The 24,781-nt window shown below is 38.5% G+C and overlaps 1 protein-coding gene across 1 annotated transcript; it reads left to right on the forward strand.

The window, feature by feature from the left end:
• The first annotated feature begins 1,145 nt into the window (after positions 1-1,145).
• On the forward strand, positions 1,146-23,230 carry prim2 (DNA primase subunit 2). The gene is made up of 14 exons (XM_053332961.1): positions 1,146-1,189; positions 3,156-3,305; positions 3,434-3,546; positions 4,372-4,466; positions 4,572-4,692; positions 5,576-5,671; positions 6,606-6,743; positions 9,994-10,061; positions 11,077-11,149; positions 11,512-11,697; positions 18,184-18,310; positions 18,538-18,620; positions 20,551-20,619; positions 22,575-23,230. The coding sequence occupies exons 2-14, from the start codon at positions 3,161-3,163 to the stop codon at positions 22,812-22,814; spliced, it is 1,554 nt and encodes a 517-aa protein (XP_053188936.1). The 5' UTR covers positions 1,146-1,189; positions 3,156-3,160; the 3' UTR covers positions 22,815-23,230.
• The last annotated feature ends 1,551 nt before the right edge of the window (positions 23,231-24,781 follow it).

The following is a 24,781-nucleotide window of genomic DNA, read 5'->3' on the forward strand; positions in this document are numbered from 1 at the left end:
CCATCTTCATGGGGGAAGAAGTTCCATATCCTGGTAAACGACCAAGACAGACCTATACAAGTAGTCCTTCATTCACAACCCTGCTTAGGTAAAAGTACACATACATTTTCAATAAAAATGTCCTAGAAATATCAGAATAACTTTACCCATTCTGCAGACAAATTGTCTTGTAAGTGATAATTATACATTAAATCATTTTAATGTTAACCACAGTGCATCAGTGTGTAAACTGCATATTTAATGTTTACTGTAATTGCAACTATAAATTGTAAAGGCCTGTATGGTATAACTTTATCAATGCATTTCATTTTCATATTGTACTCAATATGCTTTTTATGTAGAATCTTAATATGAGAAGTATGTCGAATAAATCGAATAAAAATATAATTAGACTGTAGTACTACAGTTTCTGAGTAAATGTAAAGTTACTTTCCACTATTGCATATCTCCAATAGCTGTGCTCCAAAGTTATTTGAGCTTGGCTGGATGTTATTATTGAATGTGTGGCTTTTACACTCATCACAGAACAAGCAGGATAATCATTTTCAATATCTCAGTTAGCTCCTATCTTCTATAAAAGGAACATCGCATTTCAGTGTTCTGGGTGCGTTCGATTTGGTTTTACAGATAACCCTGCACATTGTTGTTGCATCCGGCCGGGTCGAAGAATTAAAAAAAAAACCCTACAGTGCGTCTTTTGGTATTTTAATACAAAAGTGTAAGAGGTATTTTCTTATCCCTGCAGAGATTGTGGCTGGCGAGACACAGCGAATCATGCTGAACAAGAAAACGACCCACACATTTATGACAGCCAACTGGTCATGTCTATATGGTATCCCTTGATTTGCGAAGGATCTCGCGAGAGTGATCATTTTAACCCAAACCATGTCCTGTCAAAGACCCTAACCAAGTGTTTTTTGTTGTGTGTATAAGCCTATCAAGACCTGAACCACAAGAATTTCACATTGGGAAAAAAACACAATTATTTTATACAATGATAAACAACCCGTATAATGAAGGAACGCGTACAAATCACGCGAGAGTTACTAAATCTAGGGTTACCATGTAGACACGGCGGATACACAATCTGTTGCTCTTCCGGAATCGTCATCATTTACCCGCGTTTGTTGAACAGCCCACTTTGTTTGGCGGGATTCAGTTGACAAGAAGCTACTTTATCGTCTAATCGGTAATGTAAATACAATAAATATTGTTTGTTGTGTTCTTGGTTACACATTTGAGCTCTTGCGATAACTTTCCGCTGAGCTTGTTGTCGAGCGACCTGTGCAGCTAAGGTAACAGCTAATTAAAACGGCTTGTTATTCAATGTTTGTGTCACTTATTGTTGATTTACGTTATAGAGCAATGCAAAGCTCATGTTATGCTTAGCTAAACCAAACCGTCTCACTTACAGGCTGAATGATATGTCCCTCGGAGGGTTAGCTTGCTTTTTAGACGAAATGAGCCAAACTGGTGCCATGCTAAAATCTCTATAGGAATAATTCACCCCTTTTATCAACTGTAAAGACACAGGGCATTACACGCACGTCTGGATTACGAGTAAATGACAATTGTATAGAAAACAATAGCTTTAGGACCCCTATTGAGTGAAGGCTGCTTTGTATACCTTGTTATTGCAAGTAATCTGGCAATCTTGACATCGTATAGATAAGCAAGATATGATAATCAATGAATGAATACATAACACCTCCACACGGGTCTCAAGACCAAACAATACAGCCAAGCACGATACGGTAACTATGCTTTGCTGAGTGATATAGCCTATTTTAGGTTATCAGCACAAATAAGACAGAGGGGTCGAGCTGTTGATTGTTATCCCCATCTCCAGCGCACTGGGACCCAGCTTCCTGCAATTAGGGACATTTACCAAGCTCACTGGCAGGGCAGGGCCTTAAATATAATTCGTGACCCAACACATCCTGGCCACCACCACTTCCAACAACTTCCCTCTGGCAGGTGATACAGGACAATTCAGTCACACACTACAAGACTGAAAAACAGCTTCTTCCCCCAAACTGTTAAACTAATGAACACGGCCTGATCCCCTCATCCCCTCATCCTACTCAACTACACACACTCACTGATTGTGGTCTACTGTTACAATGAGAATTGCTACTGTTTGTACCTTTTTATATTGCATATTGCACTTTGTTGCTCTTATAGATTGTTAATGTTGTATTTATGTCTTAAGTTGTTTTTAATTGTCTTCCATGTTGTTAAGGCTCAGGGAGTGCTATCTAAATTTAGTTATATTGTTGTCTGACCCTCAATATAATGACTACTATAAAGCTACTACTTAGTTCACACTATAAGTAATGGATTATGTCCCGTTCATTAAATTGCACTTCTGAATCCATAATCATGATGACCTTACTCTGTTTGCTAAATTATTAGGCTATTTAGTATAAAGTTGTAGGCTATTTAACAATTTAGGTAGATATATCAGTCATTTAAATTGACAGTTAAAGCTATGATATAGTGAAAGCTTACAGTATAAATATAAGCACCTGAAAATACAAAGCAACTAACTGACTATTTATTACGTTTATTCATTTAATTTAAATATTAGTGCTTGAAGCTATAGTTTAGCTCCCTGGCTGATAACACCCCTAGCGAGATGTTTTTGGCATCCAATACATGTTAAATCATTTTTGTTTTTATTTCCGTGACATGACAGTGCGTGCAACAGCTGAGACATTTTTTCTCATTCTTTGTCTTTCTCTAGACCTTTAAATCCACCACGTACACACTAAATAATAATATGTGTCTCTGTTGTTCTTCTTATTGGTCTTTAATTTTCATGAATGGAGCTTCTCTACAACCTGCAGGCCTTATATGGTATTTTGGGGGCGTCATTCATGTTAATTTACTATTCTCAGAACGCGCGTTTATTTAGAACAGGTGGGATTCATCATGTTTATGAAGGTCATTTACGACTGTTTCCTGGTGATACGACTGTTTGATGAATCTCGTAAATTCCACCTCACTAAAAAAGTTTAGTGCCTTGGTTTGTTTCGATGCACCTGCATTAAAACAAGTCCTTGTTTGCACGTAACTGTGCGAGATGGTGAGCGCAGTGAATACTGGCCTGTTATCTGAATGTACTTTTAATATACATCTTGCTTTATTATCAGGCACCATGCAGTTCGGAAGCAGAAGAAAGAAGCTTAATACCGACCTTCAGACAGAGCTCTATGGACACCAACTGCAGTTTTACGGGCAGCCTCCCCTTGAAAACATCTCTCTCACCGAATTTGAGACATTTGCTGTGGAGAGACTGAAGTGTAAGACCTTGGACTCATGCCAAGCTAATTCTTTTTGAAAAAAAATTAATGTGAATAGTTTTCTCTCCTGTTGTGGAATTCACCATGGTGAATCCTGATTTCTTATTTTTCTTTTCATGTCGTTGCAGTGTTGAAGACCATTGAGAATTTGGGAGTGAGCTATGTGAAACAGTCAGAGCAGTACTCGCATAAATTGCAGACTGAGATTAAAAACCTCAACTTTCCCTACAGGCCAGAGTCTGTGAGTATTCATAGCACCACATGCATCACAAGTGTTATTCTGCTTTTTCAGTTATGAGTTAGCATGCAGCTAAATACCAACATTTAAGCTTTGTCATACAATGATTTCACACAGACTGGTTACCAGGTTTGCCAGATTTAAGAGCATACAGGGCTTAGCAAGATGTTATATAAAGCCACATTATGCAGGATGTAGGTATTGTGGATTGATTTGCAGTTTTGAGTATTCTGGCTTGTAGTCGGAGTTTATACAGACAAAAAAGTATATTTTGTGTGATGGTTCAACTGGATAAATGAGCATTTTAACAGATGGCCACCATTAAAGGCATGCATCATAGTGTAAACCTACATCTTCATTTGCTGTGTACAGTTTATTAGTCTTTAAGCAAGTATTAGGTCTGCTGACACAAAATTCATAGTGAGCATCTTTGTAAAAAAGGGTGAGTGCCTCCAACCTCTACATGTGTATCATGTGTAACAGTTAATGTTTACAATTTATGAAGCATACAAATGTATTCTCCTGAGAAAGTCACTGAACAGTCTTTTAAAAAAAAACAAAAAAAAACACAAATTGTCTCACTCGTGGCACATACGTCAGACCTGGTAAAACAATCAAGAATCCCTCCATAGATTTGAGTGGATTCTTGAGAATGAAGCATTAAAGAGAAAATGTGGAGTTGAAGTTGATTAAAGAAACACTTCCTTTCCTGAATATTCATATTGCACAATGTCATCTTTTCCTCTGCATTTAAGTTGAACAAAATGTGAGATGAAGCTGTTTAAAAATGTAAACTAATGTAATTAAAACTACTTATTACTCATTAAGGATGACAGGAAAACTCAGACTGGACCAACTGAATACGAGAAACGAAGAAAGGACCACATCTCCCATTTCATCCTCAGACTTGCATACTGCCAGACGTAAGTAAAGTGTGTCATGCTTAAGTAACATGTGTTGTGTTGTAATTAATGAGTGTGTTTCAAATGCAACTAAATACAATGTTTATTTCTCATGGGGTGTCAAAGGGAGGATCTAAGGAGATGGTTCATACAACAGGAAGTTGATCTGTTCCGCTACCGCTTCAATCACCTACATCCAACACTAAAACTGGATTTTCTACACAGAAATAGTCTGCAGTATGATACAGTAAGGATTTCTATGTCTACATCTTTTACTACACTTAATTTTAATGGGGCTTTTTTTCTGACTTCACTCACTTTCCAGTCCAAAAACGTATGCTTTTTCAGTGAAAATAACTCTTATTATGACTTCTATAAATTATTATTTTTATAACTAATCATACATTTCTACCTTTTCACTACTGTCCATATTTGTGACTACGGTAAACAGTGGGCTAAGGAATTTTATACTAACTCGTAAAAATGAAGAGCCCATGTGTTTAGATGTTGAAAGTAAGTCTAGATACTGTATCTGTATGCAAGTGGAAAAAATTGAAAATTTGTATTCAAAATGGGTACCTCTGCTCTGTGCTCTTAATCATATTGTGCATTACATTTCTAACCCAATTATGCATTGTGTGAGACAAGAAGTTGCACAAGCTGACATGCTCAGTAGATGGTGCTGTTTGATCACACTAACAGGGTCCAGGAAATAGGAGTTCCCTCCAAGGAGGATTATAGGTTTAAATGTTCAAAGATATTCAAGCTTACAATGTTAGGTATTTTTTAATAAAAGACTTCGTTTAACAAATAATATATTAGAGGGTTTTAGTTTTTTAGAGTACACTGTAGACTATGTAGATGGAACTATATACTTGGTTTGTGTTTTACTTGTGTGTCCTTAGACCTTCATCAGGAAAGCACAGCTGCATGTTTTCAGTGAATGGATATGAATACTTAGAGTAAAAATGGAAATACTGTTTAATAATCCATCAATATGTCAAGTAAGGATCAAAACGATACACTCTTTTGATGTATTTATCTTCCATGGACCAAAACCCTCACTGAATTATCACTGACACCGTTGTGCCTTTCTCTTCATTCTCTCATCCTCATCAATAACTTTTCAGATTAGTGCCGATGAGAAGCTGAATCTGAAGGATAAACTTGTTAACTCCAGTTATGCAGTCAGTGGAATCACTGTGGAGGGTCAGGACTTCTACAAAGTGAGTTACTCATCTGTCTCTCCCACACACACTCACTCACTCACTCACTCACACACTCTCTCTCTCTCTCTCTCTCTCTGTCTCTCTCTCTCTCTCTCTCTCTCTCTCTCTCTCTCTCTCTCTCTCCCTCTCTCTCTGTCTCTGTCTCTGTCTCTCTCTCTCTGTCTCTCTCTCTCTCTCTGTCTCTCACACTCTCACTCTCTCACTCTCAAAGTGTGCCAGTCAAGTCTCTTTTTGATAATAAAACATTGATTACATCGAAGTAAACCACAGATTTGTCTGCTCAGTTCTATTTTTAATTCAGCTCCCCTACCTTCAGGCCAATGTTTTGTCAGATAGAGACAGAGCATCTTATGATGTGAAATAAATTAGCAAATATTCATCCCTGAGGCTGTTTGAATCAACTTATTGGAGAATTCATGCTCTCAGAAAGGAAGAACTTCTACTCATCCTCCTCTTGGGGATGCATTGACATAGTGGAGTAGTTAGTGAGCTAAACATCCATTTTTATCAGTCAGCTATGCTGCATTTTATTCTTTGACAACAATGTCTTTTCTGGTGACCACAGGTATTTGAAGAATCTCTTTAAAACCGTGTGCATGGCAAACAATTGGCTGATTGATAGATCACTGTCATAATGTAATAATGGATTTAAGTCTACATTTTGCCCATTCAAGAAAAAATTACATTTCAGCAATGTTGCCGACAATCTTTTCATCAATAGAATGTAAATCATCACACTTATTATATTAAACATCACTAAAATAGATGTAAATCCTTGGGTCACCTTAAAATAAAATAAAAACTACAAAGGGCTGGCCTTAATGATCCTGCCATTCACCATGCATGCAAGTATAATAGTAGCATACATCTTTTTAAATGCATGAATTATTCAAACAATCTTTTTCTTCCATTCTTGATTTTTGTTTTAAAGGTTCCTTTTCAAGATGCCCTGGACCTAGTGCGAACAAGGAAAGTGTACCTCAAAGCAGGCTACGTGTACATCCCACACCAGGACATTGTCACCATTGTTCTCAATGATTTCCGTACTAGACTGTCTAAAGCCCTCGCGGTAAGTGTTTGTACTTCCTCATTGTTAGAGAAAGGATGAAAAATGGTTGTGATGCACTTGAGATCCTGTATTTGAGAGATACATGACAACTTTCACACGTTTTCTGCTACACGACACACTTAATCAGATAGCACAGGTTTACCACTACCTGTGTAGTATATGTGAATGTACAAGAATTTAAATCCATAATGAAAGCAACTTGCATTGTAATGCAAATTAACAGCAACAGCTATGAGATAAATGAATAACATTTTTCTGACACGCAGCTTCACTTTGCATTTTATAGTACATGTGTTTTTGTTATTGTGTCCACTCCCTGTGCATGTGGCTTATGATAATATACTGCATTTGGCATGTACACAACCCCTAGTTCCATGTAACAAATGATTAAACTGCAGCTGTGATTGTTCCCACTATTGCCTTGAGGGATAGTGGAGAGTTGCTGGGTTCAAATGAGGGAAACAAGTATGCACATATGACATAAAATGTCTTTAGGGAAGACTGGGGACAGCTAGTATGAAAGTGCTTATTATCCCTGAGGGCGAGATGTTTTTTTTAAAGCTGTGGTTGGGGGTCTGTGAAGGCGCAGTATTGGAATAGGCCTACTTGTGCACTGTAGTTGTATGCCCTGAGGTACATTGAACATGATGTTTTGGGAAACCAGAGGCAGTCTTTATAATACATATGAAGAGACAACCAAGGCTCGGTTACATAGCGGTGAAGTATTCTTACCAAGTTTTTGCAATTGAGCACAAAATGGGCCAATCAAACGTCAGATTGTGTAGATGTATCTGCATATATGTGGCATTGCAGCCTGCTTTGGTTCCAATACAACAAGAAACTCTGCTCCAATATGGAATAGCTACCACTGACTATTACTGTATTTCACTCTGGTGTTTGTTGTCACAATCTTTGATCTGTCCATGTACTCATACCTGTGTACACATATGCCAAGTGTCTTCCTTTTCATCTAGAAATCACCAGACACAGTGCTTTTCCAACCCAGCTGTTTTGAGTCTCCTTGGAGCTCACTCTTCATGACTCTCTGCTTAGAAATAGCATTGGCAGTTTGAACAAGGGGTTTGTGTAGTGGCTGGGTTACATTGTCCTCCCCTGTACTTACCGGAGTAGTCACTTTCAATCAAGTGCACTTCCACATAATGCCTGTGTTCAGGACAAACAGTGAACTGTGCTTAGCCAGTGATCTGAAGTGACTGAAGGACTTATTTAAAAGTTACGACTAGCAAACTGAAATGCACATAAATACCAAAATTATGCAGAGTTTTGATGGGCCTTACTTGTCTCAGAATGCAAGAGAAGATTTTTTTTTTTTGGCAGAGAACAGTAGACAGACAGGAAACAGGAGAGAGAGGGGGGTGTGACATGCAGCAAAGGACCTCCGGCCGGGATTTGAACCGGGGTGGGCTGCGTATGTGGCATGCGCTCTAACCACTCGACCACCTGCACACCCGCAAGAGAAGAAACTTGAGCACAGATTATGTGTCTGGCCTTCCTCAAAGATGGTGAACTTGTCCTGTGCAAGTAAAGTGAAGAGTCCCCATAGGAGTGGTTGGAAAACCAGTCTTTACACTGCTGAGTAGTAGCTGTCTAATCATGAATGCATGTTGTCTATATTGCTGAAAGTCATTGTCATAGTGGACAACATGTTTTGATTTGGTGTAACATGAACACGTGTCCTCCATCACTGGACAGGCTGGCCATCTTTTCCAATTTGGGAATGAAAAGCAAAAGCATATAAGGAATAGCTTGGTCCAGTTCAGCCATTCCTCCATTTCCTGGTAATTATCCGGGCCACTAACTGTTGGAATGGAATAATGCTCCAAATCCATTTTTCTTGTAACTGTGCCATTGTGGCTGTGTCTGTGTTACTATAATGTTTATTCTCCTCCGCCGGGGGACAGCGGGGAGACAGGAAAAAAAGCGTCATTAAAAAGGCATGAAATTGAAAGCTGCTTCTCCATATGAATGCTGTTATTGGTCGGATGTTCATTTTAACTGACAGAAATGCTGCAATTAAGCTTTTTGTATACGTGTAAGGCAAATGGTTTAGACTCTCTGTGTAGGTGATTTGAATCATGCTTTTAAAACGGTAAGTAGACTAGTGTTAGTAAATCTATCATTCAGTCCTGTAGCACCGTTGAGGGACACACTCTGAGTGTAGACAGTGTTGAGAGAAATCACCTGACAAAAAATACCCGTTATAATTTAGTAGAGCTCATGATGGCATCTTAAAATGTTGTGTTGTGTGTCTGATCAACTGTCTCAAATCTGAAGCTATTCACTTTGCCATTATTTATGACACAGGAAAGCATCAAATCCTCACATTTGAAAAGCTGCAACCAGCTAAATTCTTACTGAAACAATTATTGGATTATCAGTATACAGTAGTTGCTGATTACTTTTCTGCCCAACAACTAATTTATTAATAGCTTTAGTTGTTTCATATATTACAGCTGTTTCAGGATGATATAATAATGTATGAATGATGCACTGTTTGATTATGAACTTAACTGTTGTGCACAATAGAAAAAGTTTAAGAGATATGGGAGGTCTCTGTGGCAACCAGGGGTTTACAGGGGTAATCACACCATAACTTGATTCAATCTTATCTTAGCATTATATAACTTTTTGCAAACATTGATGAATGTTCATATACATGTCTATAAAATGAATAGTGGTGTTCCTCAAGGTTCAGTTTTAGGTCCTACTCTTTTTAATCTTTATATGCTACCACTTGGAAACATTATCAGGAGGCACAGCTTCCATTTCTCAGAATGAGCCTGATGAGCCAGGCCCACTCCATCACCTTTTAAACTAGATTTTAGATATCAAATTATCGATGAACATAATATCCTTCTGATGCAGGTAACTGTAATAAATGGTATGAATACTTTATCAACTGACCTAGTGATGTGACCAACTGTGGACAGTTACCCCACACATTAAGCTACTCACAATGAAGTTGCTTCCTAATAGTTACAAATATGTATTTACCCGTTTTGTCAAGCTTTGATTAACTTTTGAGTGAACTTCCTCTAGTTTTATGTGCTTTAAAGTAACTCTGCAGTTTTATACTTCCTGCTTAAGCTACAAAGCCATGGCCTTGTATTTTAATTATTGCTCTATGTAGTACTTAATCATTGCACTGATCCTGCAGCGTGTTCGGCTGTTGTAATCCTTTGACCTGCACTATTTACCATTACTCATGTGAAGCCCATCTCTTCTGCAGCTGACGGCTCGCTCGCTACCAGCAGTGCATTCTGATGAACGGCTCCAGCCTCTCCTTAACCACCTCAGGTAAGCAGCAGGATTAATACCTTTAGCTGCCACATTGTCAGGATGTTGTTGAGACAATGTTGAGAGATTTTGCAGGATTGATCTTTGACACTGAGAAAGGTCGGGGACTTCTGGCTGCTCTGAGTCAGCCCAATCTGTCCATGCAGACAGGTCCAGATGTTTTACCCCTGCATGTAGAGCCTAGCTAAGTTTGCAAAGTCTCTCTCATTGTTGTTAAGTGATTAGGTCAATGCAAGTGTAGCCTGGTTGTAGACCTCTGAATCACTTGACACATTTATTATGACTTTGCGTGGCATATACATTATTCCTCATACTGTATTCCTCCCTTGCAGCATTTAAAATGATTCCACCAACCAAAAAGTACCTAAAATATAGATATGTCTTATCGAACAATTGCACAGCCTCTAAACTCTGTATCAAAGGCTTCCCCTCCTGTAGGTGCAATCAAATTAAAACCTTCCACTCAATCACCAATTAAAGACTTTGAATGTGAATTAGCAGCCGACTTCATTGCAGCTTCAATAGCAAAGTAGAGCGGCTCAGAACACAGTGAGGGTGTTATCAGTTAGATAAAAGGAAGAACATTAATCTAAGGGTGGAAGAAGTCATGTTGCTTGATTGTTGATGGGGATTAGTGGGCAGGTTGTTTGAGATTAGTGGGCAGGAAGCTAATCTCTATGGTAGGGGGAACACAATGTGATGTAAAGCGCTGCCACGCGGGACTTGGAGTTGCCAAAGTCATCAGACTTAAGAATCTACTGATAGCAGCTCAGTGGTTTTAAGTTTGTTTGGCTACAGGGGATGTATCATGTATACTTTTTAAACTACTGTCAATTAATTTCATTATTTTATCTGTGTCTGATCTTCAATTTCATCACGTTGTCTATCAATTTGATCCCATTACATTGATGAAACACGTCTCAGAAAACATGATCCGTTCTCAGATGATTAATATTGCTGAAGAATGCAGTCTTATTCATCACTTTGCTGATATTTCTCATATTTTCTTTTTTAGTCACGCCTATGTCGGACAAGATTACAGCATCCAGAAGAACGTTGGAAAAATCTCCTTGGAGCAAATTGATTCAGTAAGTTTCATTGAGTCTGCTTTTGAAAGGTCAAATACAAGGTGCTACTGTATTTTGCTCAGGAAGGTGGGTTAAAGGTGAGTAAATTAGATTTGTATAGTAATTCTGATGGCCCAGAGCGAAGAATGAATATAAAAATCTGTTAAATGCCAGATTAGTGTTGATCAGTCAGTTCACATTATGATGGACATGTGACCCAAAGAAGAAAGAAAAATGGGATAAAACACAAGAACAGGAAGATTAATGTATAAAAATAAGACATTTACAGGCTCACAGACTGATAATGTATCAGTACCAGGGTAATGAATAAGCCAAAACACTCTGTATCTCTATACTGGTCATTAATTTTTGTCTGCTTCCAGCTTTCAGGGAAGTCGTTCCCACTATGTATGAGGCAGCTCCACCAGTCCCTGAGAGAGAACCACCATCTCCGCCATGGTGGCCGCATGCAGTACGGCCTCTTCCTGAAGGGTATTGGCCTCTCTCTGGAGCAGGCCATGCAGTTCTGGAGGTCGGAGTTTGTAAAGGGCAAAGTGGATGCAGACAAGGTAATGTCAGCAACATTAATACTGTAATATTTGTGCTTTTTTTTGAGTAGCAAGAAAAAAACGTGACAATTGTCCAATAACCAAATGAATTATGTTAATATATGCACTTCACTGAATTCAATCCTGTATATAAACAGAGCTGGTCTCAGTGTTCTGTGTGGTACTGTTTTATTGGTGATGAAGCAACCGTATCAAAGCTGTATTGATTAAAAGAAAGTTCACTGGTATCATTATTTGCTCACAGTGCTGTGATGAGACTAATGAAGACTAAAGCTGTTGTGGGTGCAATTATTGTCTTTCAATAGAAGACACAGTAAAGACACAAGTGCCTTTGCAAGAGAGGGACGACACTTCATCTGAACATGACATGATGACCTTTTTAGATGTTTTTCTAAAGTAACCTTGAAAATATGGTAGCCATACTTTAATTTAAAAGTTCTTATAACCGAGCCAGAGATTTCATTAGAGAATATCTACAGCATGAGGTTTTGTTTACGCATTTAGATAGTTGTAGTTATTTTATAGCTGCAGGAAAATATCTGCCTGTTTAAATAGATACTCTAAAGGCTCTTTTAACCTCCTGCTATGCAGTTGCTGGCCTCTCCCTCTGGAAATGAGATATAGCCAATTCAGACACAGACTGCTCTGTAATTTTAAATACGATTATTTTGAGCCAGTCTCAGTGCAGCTACTCTGGGACTCCATGTTGAGATACTAAGCCTTGTATAAGATAAACACCTAAGTTAATGAAACATGAAAATGAGATTTTACCGTCCATTGTGGTGAAAGCTATGAATTACATTAAATCATAAATTCCATCTATTATTTATGGATTTTGACTTTAACTGAAAATGGTTTGCATGTGCATTTCTCTGCCAAACCCTGAATACAAAAACAACACAACAAAGTACAATATGGATGGCACAGGGCTGCCATTATTTCCATCATCAATTAATCTACCAATAATTTTTTGATTCATCAGTTTATCTATGAAGTGTCAAAGTAGAGAAAAATGTTATCATTTCTTAAAGGTCAAAACAACCTCTTCAGGGATCTTGTTTTACCAAATCAACAGGTCAAAATCTAATGATATTCTTTTTTTTAAAATCATGTATGACACAGAAAAGATTCAAACTCACACATTTAAGAAGCTGACACGTCTGAATATTTGGCATTTTTGCTTAAAGAATTACTAATAGGATGATTTGATCATGGGAAAGGTCGTCAATTTCATTTTCTGTCAATCGACCAATTGATCCAAAAACTAACCATTGCAGCTCCACTCACATCTCACATGAAGCAGTCTGGACCCAAAGTAAAATGTATTAGTTGTCTTAAAATCATCTAAAGTATAAAAGAGTAGTTTGTATTTCATACTGAGGTTACAGTTTTAAATTTCACCCATCTCAACTCCACAGCAGGGGTGCTTCTTTGAACTGTATTCAAAATATCACACAATATTCCTCTTATTTTAAACTCCTAACTATTTGACTGTGTTTGATCTATCATTCATTCACCTGAGCTACAGCCGTCACATTATTGAATTTTTAAAAGCATGTCAATCAGCATGATCTGATTTGACCATGACACCATGATCAGAATGCTCTCCTCAGCCAGCGGAGCTCTTTTGACCGGACTGTAATACATTTTTGACTTATATTTGTAAAGTAAAAGCTTCAAGAGTACTGTCCCTATTTCTCAGACCCATGCTGATAAACACCCATACACAGCTTAATCTCACACTCAAGTACATTTTTGAGTGCTCATCAGAATACGGGGTATTTACCAGCATGCAAGATGAGTGCCTGGAAATCATTTAATTGTGTTGAGTTGAATAGACACCCAGTGCAGCAATCTGGCACAGTAGTGCATGTGGAGGGGTCTTGAGCTCCAAGCTGTGTTGTCTTTGAGTAATGATTTGTAGTAGTTGATCACATGGCTGGCATGGCATCCCCGTCATGTCACTCCAGGTTGCTCAAACTCTTTCCAGTCTTGTGACACTTTTACATCCGCCAGACATCCAGATAATGTGTCCGAACATTTTGTGAGAATATCTAGAGCCTCAGTTTCCCTCCATTGCCATAGTTTTATTAGTAATGAGGAGAAATGTAATTCTTTATGGTGTTGGCTCTTTGAAGTTTAGACACTACAGCACGTGTGAGGTTATTCCCATCTCTTTATAGGTGGCATGATAACTTTATAGAAAGAAAAAGGGAATATAAAAGTGCACAAATGTTTACTTAGTGAGAGACATCTGAAATGTCTACAATCTTGACGCTAAGGACAAAAACCTAAGCTCTGCCTAAAATCCTCAGTGATCATGGTGTGAATAGCAACAAATTCAGGAGTTAAGGATTTTCATTTTTTGATATCAAAAAATTTAGCGAGTCTGATTTGTAAACTTAACAAAATATAATTTAAATTGGGTGAGTATTGAAAAATATTCTCAGATATGAATGAATGTGTTTCCTGGTTTATTTAATCTCTTTTGATGGTAAACTGAATATCTTTTGACTTTGCACTATTGGCACAAAACAATCTGGAGACGTCACCATGGGCTTTGGGAACCACAGCATTTGTACACTTTTCCCTTAAAGAATAAATCCAGTCAAGTAATCGATTATCAGAATAGTTGCCACTTAATTAAACGTATCGATTAATTGACTAGTCATTGCAGGTTTAATCTTTTGTGTTGTTACAAAAACACAACATCTTTTTCTACCTTCAGTCTCTCCTGCTCTGGTATCTGTTACTGGCCCTCAGTGAGAGCCTCATGGTAACTATATCCTACACTGCATTCATGTTACAGCACTCTTTGGTGCCCCACTTCCAAGGTGGCTCAGTTCCCGTGTACTAGATCCCACCGAAAGTGTGATGGGCTCCACACACAAAGCCCAGCTCTTGTTCCACAGCCCAGGCAGCAGAATGGTGCTGACCACATCGCAGCTCTCACAGTGATGTATGTGTTGTGTCAGGGACTGCACTTTGTGGCAGGCTGCACAAAGCCTGCTCATTAGTATGCGACAGGCACAGAGAAAAAGATGGGAGCCAGCGATGCCGAAAGGGAGCCCTGGAGGAAGAGGCAGTGTAATATTAGACTAGAGGGAGAGAGAAAATTGATGAAATCAACTTGATCTGTCCATTTTTCTTGCCAAGGAAGTTAGGCTATTCATTTGGAGAAGTGTCTATTTGTACCACATTTGGCTGCGTTGTATCGCCTTGGGGTAGGACTGCGTTTGAACTGCTTGTTTTACAGATGTAAACTTCATGTTAATTAATATCCACCAACTGACACCACATCTTAGGTATGGTTTCCTTTGGGCTCTTTTTTCCAGCTGTGGAAAAGATTAATTTGATGACACTTCACAGTAACCACTGTTAAAGTTTGGTTACAAAAGTACACCATATATTTTCAGTAAACTGATGTTTTCAAAATGTGCCCCTGGACCCTTTTATATAACCCCTAGACAACATATATGAAAGAACCCAGAATCTTAGTTATTTTTTGGCTCTGCCTCTTGTAGAGATCCTAGAGGGATCCTAGAGGGATGATTATTTTCTCAGCAACTTGTTTCCTCCCCTTTGTTTCTTGTAAATACAATATGGGTCATTCTTTCATCTATAGTGTAGGAGTTCATTATGGACTTGTAATGATTAGTTGATAAACAGCACATTTTTATAATCAAACAGTAGTTTTAGTCATCCATCCATCCATCCATCCATCCATCCATCCATCCATCCATCCATCTTCTACTGCTTATCCGGGATTGGGTCGCGGGGGCAGCAGCCTAAGCAGGGAAGCTCAGACTTCGCTCTCCCCAGTCACTTCGTCCAGCTCTTCCCGGGGGATCCCGAGGCATTCGCGGGCCATCCAAGTGACATAGTCTCTCCAACGTGTCCTGGGTCTTCCTCGGGGTCTCCTACCGGTTGGACGTGCCCTGAACACCTCACCAGGAGGCGTCGGGGAGGCATCCTAATTAGATGCCCGTGCCACCTCATCTGGCTCCTCTCAACGCGGAGGAGCAGCGGGTCTAGTTTTAGTCATATCTTAAGCTTCTCAGACGATAGTATTTAAAGATTTTCTGTGTCAAACTTGAATATCTTTTGATTTGCATTGTACGACACATACATGGTCCCTCAGCTTAGGAATTGGGCTAGAGAATTTAAAAGCAAATACTTTATGTTTTCTAATTGTGTAACAGCAATTAAAATTTATAGACCTAAAATGTGAATTAAATTATTAGGATGTGGTATTCATTTTTGGCTCTTTCACAGAGTGTGCAGCAGGTCTTCCAGCATTTAGCCTTATTTCTGTGTTGTTGGGACTTTGCAGTTCTAGTTTGTCTCCATTACCTTTTTACTTTATAACCTTCCTTGTGCATTGTGTATAAATTACCTTTTTTAAAAGGTGGTCAGTTTCTTATTTCCGCAACATCAAGCTTCTTAACTTGTGTGCACTTGCAGTGTTTTACAGTCACTCACCTTTTTATTGTTTCAAAGTATGAAAAGGCCTGTAGTGCAGATTAAAAAGCAAAGTATTTTAATGGTATTACATTTAAGAGGGATTGGAGCTACAGGCACATCAGTCACCGTGGACTCAGCGTAAGAAGCCATGCCAAATTTACACACACACATATGTACTTAATCCCTTTGATTGTGCCCTATTTCTCTGTTTCACTGCTGTGTGTGTGGGTGTGGGTGGGGGTGTGTGGGTCTTACAGTTACAGTGTTGTAGCCCCATGAGCCAAGATGTGCACTAGAGAAGAGTGTGGCTCGTTTTCTTTGAATGCATCTTAGATTTTCTGAATTCTCTCAGTTAGAGGTCAGCTGTAGTTAGGTATATCCAGGATTATCTAAAGCATGGGTGTAGAAGTATAAACACACAGTTAGTGATTAGAAGAAAGACTGAAAATGAGTCCAAACTGCACTCCATGACAGAATCCCACTTATTATGAAAGCAGTCAAATGTAATCTTGACTTGAGAAAACATGTAAAAGGAAAGAAAGTCTCATCATTTTAAGGTTTAGCTTTTGGCTGTTAGTGGTTAATGTCAGCATATAAGAAAGAGCCAGTTTAAAATCTGTTGTTCATGTGAAGATGCTACATATCTCTCTATCAGAACAAATGTGTGATGTCATATCGTTTCAAAGTCTCTGTCCTTTTTTTTTTTTTTTTAGAACTCTATCTTTTTAATGTTGTAATTATTTCACATAATACATATTAAACACACTTTAGTGCCAGTGGAGTTCCAGAGTCCGTTTTAAATAGAGTAGGGGGGGTTCTTAAACCTGGAAATGGCCTCTTGAATCCTCAGAAGCTCTTCATAATTAATATTTCATTTATTGTACTTAAAGGAGATTTTATGTTTTTTGAAATTGCTACTGCAGCTTGTCACATTAGCAAGTTCAAGGGTTTTATTGTAACATTAATGTGTTATGATGGGTGCAGTCATGCTGAATGTATTCTGCCACTGTTGAAGCCCACTGTGTGTATTTTATTGGTTGATTTTCAGAGGCAGGGAACCCGTAATTCATTTTTAAAGGTTGCACCAAAGTACTGTACATATAAGAAGAGTTCACTGTGGAGACTGTTGTAGAGTGACCCCCATCAAAAAGTTTTGAAGGGTTTTCTGGACAGAAGATGTGAAGTGGGCTTGCAGAAGTCTGACCCTTATTCATACCTTTTCATTTGGGTCCTGGGTTTTGATGTTTTGGGAGATTTTCCCAGATGTGTAAATCAGGGATTCTCATTGTTTGATAGAATTCAAACCCCATTGATTAATTATTGAGTCCATAAATGTCCATTGTGATGACAGTCCAGAACCCAAAAATACTCAGTTTACTATCACATGAGGGAAAACAAGTAAAAACTCACAAGTAAAAGGCCGTAACAAGGTATAGTTCAGCTGTCTGTTAATTTATTGTTGAGTGTATTTTTGATTAATCTACCACTATACAAGCCCATAGTAATAAGTCTCTTTTACATGCTCATGCACATTTTAACAAGAGTTTGGAATTCAGTCTTTCCAATGACCAATGAATATTAAATTGCTACATTTTTATGCAGACGCACGCCTTTATCACAATGAGTACCAGTATGTTTCATTGCAATTTCCCACATTTAGTTTTTCTCACTGCAAGTTTCATGAATATATTAATGTATGTTTTCTTTATAAACAAATAAAAAAACATACTACTCCTTGGGTTATATCAAATAAATCTTGAGGAGGAAGAGCAAAAGCAATGAGAGTTAAAGATGGTCATGTTACGGTATCCATAATTCAGCTATCTGGAGTGTGGCGACACCTCTACAGCAGGTTCTCTCTAATAGCTCTATATTTCATTGAGGAAAACACCCTGTCAAAACTGACATGATGTATGACAATGTCTCTTTTCACCCCAACCTTGTCCCTCTTACACCTTCATCCTCACTAATGCTTTCCTCTCACTTCTTCTCTGTTCTCGTTCTCTCTCTCTCTCTCTGTAGTTTGACAAAGCATATGCCTACAGCATCCGCCACATGTTTGGCAAAGAAGGCAAGCGAGCTGATTACACCCCCTACAGTTGCATGAAGGTGATTTTGTCAAATGCACCCAGCCAAGGCGACCATCATGGTGAGTTGACGTCTGTTAGACAAAGCTATTATAAGTTGTAAGACATTCAGTGGTCATTATCAGGCTTTTTAGATGAAGTACTTGGCCCTGAAACATGACATGTCTAACTGGAAGTTTTCATTATCAAAATACTGAAAGTCTTCCTATCACTGCAACAAGTCATACTCATATTTTTCTAAACATTGAATGTGTTTTTATCACACTTAATATTTATCTCATGCTTGCAGGATGTCCGTTCCGTCACAGTGACCCAGAGCTGCTGAAGCAGAAGCTTCAGGTCTACAAGGTGTCTCCCAGTGGAATCAGTCAGGTGGGTGCTGTCCACAATGGTCTCATAGTGCTCAAGTCACCACTTCCTGCTTCTAACTGGTGACATTTTCTCCATTATATGTCTCTCCTGTTCTCATGAAACTCGGTAAATGAAAAATTCATCAACAGTTGTAGTCAACACAGCTCCAAGAGAAACTTTGGTGTTACATACAGTATCTGTAAGTGCAAAATACATAAGTTGAAAATTGGTATAGCATAGCAGAGGGCACACACTAACATATGACTGACTTCTTATGATAAACATGCAGCACATTCCTGACAATAGTCTTGTCGTACAAATACAGCCTAACAAGACTAAGATTTTGCTGCTGTGGTAGCAGCTCTATGAGACTTTACTTATTCATCATGGTGCTTTAAGCTAAATATTCACATGCTTACAATGTGGCAATCTCACACTCAGAGGCAGAGAGAACTACGTGAGAACTTTTGAAGAGAGATGAAAAATCAGGAGAGCAACAAAAAAAGATTCACTCCCTGGATATACTGAATTTCATTGAAATACATGCAATATTGCAGAAATAATGTGCTAAAAACAAAAAATGCCTCTACAGGAAATGTCAGGGGATCATCACAGTCAGTAAGGGACCATGAATGCCTGTACAAAATTTCACAGTAATCTGTGGCCTGGGGACACACCCCTAAGCCACCCCGCCTTGATCGAGGTTTGAGGCTGTCACAGCTGTCAATCATGTCATCACACCCTGTTTTTAAATGTCACTAATTAAAAATAAACGTATCGGACAAATGAGCACCTGACCATACATAAGCATGATTGCTGCCTAAAATGAGAGAGAAACATCTTTGGGAAAGTCTGAACCGCTGATATGGAGGGGGCAGGCTTTACGACCTATACTACAACCAGCCACCAGGGGGCAATCAAGATGTTTTGGCTTCACTTTTGGGGAGCTGTCCTAAAGTTCATATTTATATATAGTCAATGAATATAACTCACTGATTTAGAAACAGAGATATTCAAATTCTATTGATTTGCTTCTGTCTCACATGTTAAACATTAAACATTTTCGCTCAATGTTTATTGTTTTTCTAAAAGATACACTGCAGTGGTAGTCAGTAATGGTATGATCAGGTGATGCTTCCAGATGTTTTCCTATGCTCTTTGGAAGCCTGTAGAGTAAAGCTCACAGACTTGCGAATAACAAAGGAAAATAAAATGAATAGCAGCTAGCACAAGTCTTTTTTTTACCCCTTTATATTCCACTGAATAAAACTGTAATAAAAACAGCACCACACATCACTGATCTAACACCAGCCCCGGTGTTGAGCATGCTGGTAGGCTGTATCATGCTGGAGGCATCCTTCAGGAATGTAAAGAGTAATGAGGGAGCCAAATGCAGGCAGAGTCCTCGGAAGAGTCTCTCTCTTAGTGAATGCTGAAAGACCTAGGATTTATTTTTCAGCAGGTCAGTTACTCAGAGTATACTGTCACGCTAACACTACAGAGATTTTAGCACAAGAATATAAGAGCCCTCGTGTGACCCAGCCAAAGCCCAGGCTTTAAAATATCTGCTCACACGCTGCATTTTTCAACTTTAGAAAACCAGAAAAGATATTCTTTTTCAACAAAGAGCTGACTATGGACTTGTACAAAGTATTTAAATTGGTCCAAATAAGATTGTTATCTGTTTTCTGTATATTTGCAAACATTTTTTGAAGGATGTGTTCGCTGCTGCTGTTTTTATTTATGGAGGATTTTTGTTTAAGATGCTGCCCAACAAACAATTTTGAATAGCGGGTTGCAACATGACAACATGTTGACAATATCTTCTGTAAAAGTAATGTGTCAGTGTCTAAAGAACACTTACACAGTATGAAGAAAAAATTGGACATTTGTTTTGTTAAGTATTATAACTATCTTTCTAACCCATAATTATGGAATGTCTTCCTTGCAGATCCTGGAGCTGGTTAAAGGGATGCACTATCAGCTGGCATGCCAGAAGTACTTTGAGCTGACACACAATGTAAGTGCAGATTTTATGTCATCCTTGAGGTAACAGGGTCTACCAGGGGAAGGGGTTTTTCCCATTGTGATAAGTATGCACAACACATCTTCACTTACTGCCGCTGTGACAAAGTGAAGCCAAAATATCTCCTCTCCATGAGCTGCCATCTTGCTTGTGTGGCGTCTTTTGGAGCCAGAATCTGTGCAGTAGAGTCGGGCAGTGAGACGACGTTTCAAGGAACATGCCCCCTGTGTTGTCCCACCTTCTGACGGATGTTTGAGCGCTGCTGTCACAGCTGTCAATCGTCATGTCACATCCCATTTTATATAATTTTTAAAAAATGAGCACTTGGACAAACATCAGTGTGATAAAGTGACAGAAACAGAAAACAGAAAAAAATAAAGTTTTTTAGTTTGGTTCATGTCCCATCTGCAAACAGGGGGTGTGATATATGACCTACACTGCAGCCAACCACTAGTGGGCGATCCAGATGTTTTTTTCTTCTTTTTTTAGTCCTGATATCCATATTTATAGAGTCAATAATGTGTCCTCCCATCTCAGGCATATAGGATCAGGAGAGACCCAGAACTGTCATCACATCCATCACTAGTTGGCTGTCAGAGATACGTTTTATTTTTATGGGGTTATTGTCGCATTTGGATCTTTTTTTGGCCCCCGATGATACTTATTTAATTTAATCTGTTTCAGTGTGGATGCTTGAGTCATCATCCCTTTCAGTCACACTCAAGGTCCTCATTTTAAAGAAAAGCAGTGAATGAAAAAAAAAAAAAAAAACGCATCTTAAACTCTCAACGTATTTTCACTATGAATCCATGTCTCTTAGCTGAGTTTGGCACACATACACACACACACACACACGAACACTCATCAGTTAAATACATGCCTGTTATTTTATATCTTTGCTTCATCACATTCACACATCTAACCACTTTAATATAGAAGAAATATTGCTAGAAATAGAGTTCATATTCTTGATACTTCAAAGACTGTGACTGCACATAAAGACTTCATATAACATGAAGAATATTTCAGTTGTTTACACTATTGCATCAATTGTTCATTCTTCTTCACAATATTAAAGCAATAGAACAAAAACACCACACTACCACAATGCTACCCTGATTGTTTAAGTGTATGTGTTGTCACAGCTGAGGTTCATGGTTCAGTATTGCTCTGATAGGATCCATGTTACCAGTTGAACATCTGCTCTGAACTCATCTAGAGAGAACATGCTGGGGTAACACTGGGCTTCTTGGCTCACTAGTTAACATGGAATAAAAAATGCCTCGGTCATGTATCTCAGTCACAGCCATTATTTGAACATTTATTTAGTTCATGCAAACAATTGATGAAGAAAAAACAAAGATATTTATAATTCACTTGCTTTGCAGGACAATCCATAATGAGCAATAAATTAACTTAATTAAAATAGAAATAAGGGAGAGAACAGAGCTTATATCAGATATCTTTTTTTAATGAATCATAATATTATTTCCTATTTAAATGTATGAGTTACTTAAAAACATGTACAGGTGTAATATAATTTCGTCTTAGCTTAATTTGACACTTGGAAAACAATGACACTGTTGTATACGCATCTCTCATAGTAATATTAGAGGCTGTGAAAGCATCCATCACAATTACATAATTATTGTTTTTTAAAAAATCATGGGGACGGTCACTCGAATTTCACCCATGAATTGATTGTTACTGTAAGTTTTTCCTCATGGTGAGTGATAATGACATGGCGGGATAGTTGGTGACTTAGCTCAGTAATGTGGCCGTGTGAGCCTGCTGTCCTCATTATTGTTAATAAATGATTAAATTAGCATTCCACATCGACCCCAATGAAGCAGCTGTTACAAGGTGGTCTTATGAAACACGACAACTTTGAATCAGTGTAATATGTTGTGTATAATTTCTCCTTTTCTTTTCTTGTTTTTTGATACCAGGTTGAAGACTCCAATTTCTCACTCAGTCACCCCAACCAGTACTTTGTAGAGAGCCAGAGAATTTTGAGCGGAGGCAAGGACGTAAAGCGAGAGACGGACACTCCAAAGAGGTCGCAGGAAAAGGACAACTCTGCTGCCAAAGGATCCAACACAACTCATGAGGCAGCAACAGCAAATGCCTCCCAGGATTTGGCAGACATGACAGATGAACAAATAGACTCTCTCTTTCTCGATGCCTGATTTTTCTTCTTTTTTTTTTGTTCTTAACTTTTATACATGTAGAAATAAATGTTTGTTTTTTCTATGAAGGCTCAAACTGGGGAATAATCCATATTCTGAGTTGAATTATAAGACTGGGATGATAAGTATTAAACTCCTCTCAGTAATCTCTCAATGATTTGTTGATTTATTCTCAACATAGACTGAGTTAACCTTGATGAGTTAACCAACGGCAACATCAGACCAACGAGTTTTCTACCTAATAAAATTCTTGTTACACTTGTTAATATGCGATTCTGCATGATTCATTTTGAGTGCTTAACCCCTAGTGTTAAAAGTAGTCTTTGTTTTCCCTCCAGTCTGAACTTACACAGCTTTTACTCAGTCTCAGTGCAGTGTTTTGGCAGGGACATGGTTTTGGGGGCTAATGACTAGAACATTTCCCAGCTGTCTCAGAAACAATGTCATTGTATTTGCTGGCAGGAGTGTGGATAAATGGTGGCAGGAGGGTGGATGAAAATAAACAATTTTCACAGTTGTATTATACTGCTTTGGAATATTGCCTCCATGTGTACAATGCAATTTATTCACAGTATACGTGGTCAGGAGATATTTCCTCTCTTCTCTCAAACTGCTGTGGAAAAACAGCGGCTGTCTGAAAGTCAAGAACCTTTTTGTTCTGCTGAGTATCTGTTGCATTGGCAACACGGGCTCCTCTAATCTAGCCTCCGCAGGAAGTACAGTTTTGTGCTCTTGTCTCCACTCTGATTACACATCTTTACAAGATTACTAACTTCAGATCCAATAAGAGGCACAGAAGAGTGGCCCTTAATTATATGAATACAAATATGTTTTGCAGGAGGCCAAAGCAAGAAAGTAGTAACTTGAATGATTGATCAAATGAAGCCTTAATGATTCTTTTTAAATCTAATTTGATGTCCCCTGCGGTGTTTAATATCAGTGTTTTTGCACATATTCTCTACAGACTTCAAAACTTTAACACATTCAGACTGTAGTTCATCGCTGCTTCTCCTCCTGTAACATCAGAGCACAAACAGGCTGCCTCCACCAAAGCTGCACAGGGCTGGAATTAAATTAGGGTTTAAAATCCAGTCATGATGGTTGACATAGAGAGGATTTATTCAATATAATAAGGCGAGTGGATAACCGTGCACAGCCGGGCTGCTGTCAGCATGAGAACCTTGATGTTTAATATTTGGGAGAGCATGACTGCTTTTTGACAAAGCTGGCACTTTCTTAGACTAGGGAGCAGGCAATTGACTATAGACAGCATTTATCTCTTCCCAATGGATTTACAATCATTAGTCATGAACTTGCTTGCTTTCGTCGTGCAATTTGTTCGCTTTCTGTACTCATTACAGAGACGAGAGGTGTTCTGGGGTATGGCGCATTATCCAAGAGGGCGAGAAATATAATCCAGGATGTAACCACGTTGCTTTTGTGAGCCTTATATGGAAGCTGACATAGGAGGTGAATGTGCTGTGTAGCTGAAATAAAGCTGCAACAAAGGGCTTTGAGAATGTGTTGAACTCTTGACCTTGACTAAGTGCCACAAATTACATTCTCAAGCAGCACTTTGCTCCATAATATTCATAGAAATATATATTTTTTCAAATCAGATTTTAGTATAGAAAAGATGAAAGTTAACACTATTGCCTTTTGATGTGAAAGTGCACCAGAATAAATCAAAAAGGTTGTTCACTAGCTGGGGTGAATACTCAACATTGACTCTATTGTACTTCTCTGTTCAGCGCATCATGTTTATCTTTGTCCTCTGCCTAATATAATCTGTCCCAGGGGGAAAAAACGTGCAGCAGTTTGATTTGTTTTCTTTCTTATGCCTCACAGGTGGCAGCTTTAATTTGGGGTTTAGTGAGTTTGTTTTGTTTGTTTTTAAGGATTAGATAACATCATATATTGCATATTTTTACACTTCCTCACCAGTTTTGCCCCTAAAGCTTTAAGTA

This window comes from Scomber japonicus, chromosome 14 (assembly GCF_027409825.1).
Source record: "Scomber japonicus isolate fScoJap1 chromosome 14, fScoJap1.pri, whole genome shotgun sequence".
In the NCBI taxonomy this organism is placed as follows: Eukaryota; Metazoa; Chordata; class Actinopteri; order Scombriformes; family Scombridae; genus Scomber; species Scomber japonicus.

Excerpts from the sequence above, each read along its gene's own strand:
- prim2 (XM_053332961.1), top strand. The coding sequence starts at position 3,161 with ATGCAGTTCGGAAGCAGAAGAAAGAAGCTTAATACCGACCTTCAGACA. Across the intron at positions 10,062-11,076 it reads CCTCTCCTTAACCACCTCAG|TCACGCCTATGTCGGACAAG; the intron begins GTAAGCAGCAGG and ends TTTCTTTTTTAG. Across the intron at positions 11,150-11,511 it reads CCTTGGAGCAAATTGATTCA|CTTTCAGGGAAGTCGTTCCC; the intron begins GTAAGTTTCATT and ends GTCTGCTTCCAG.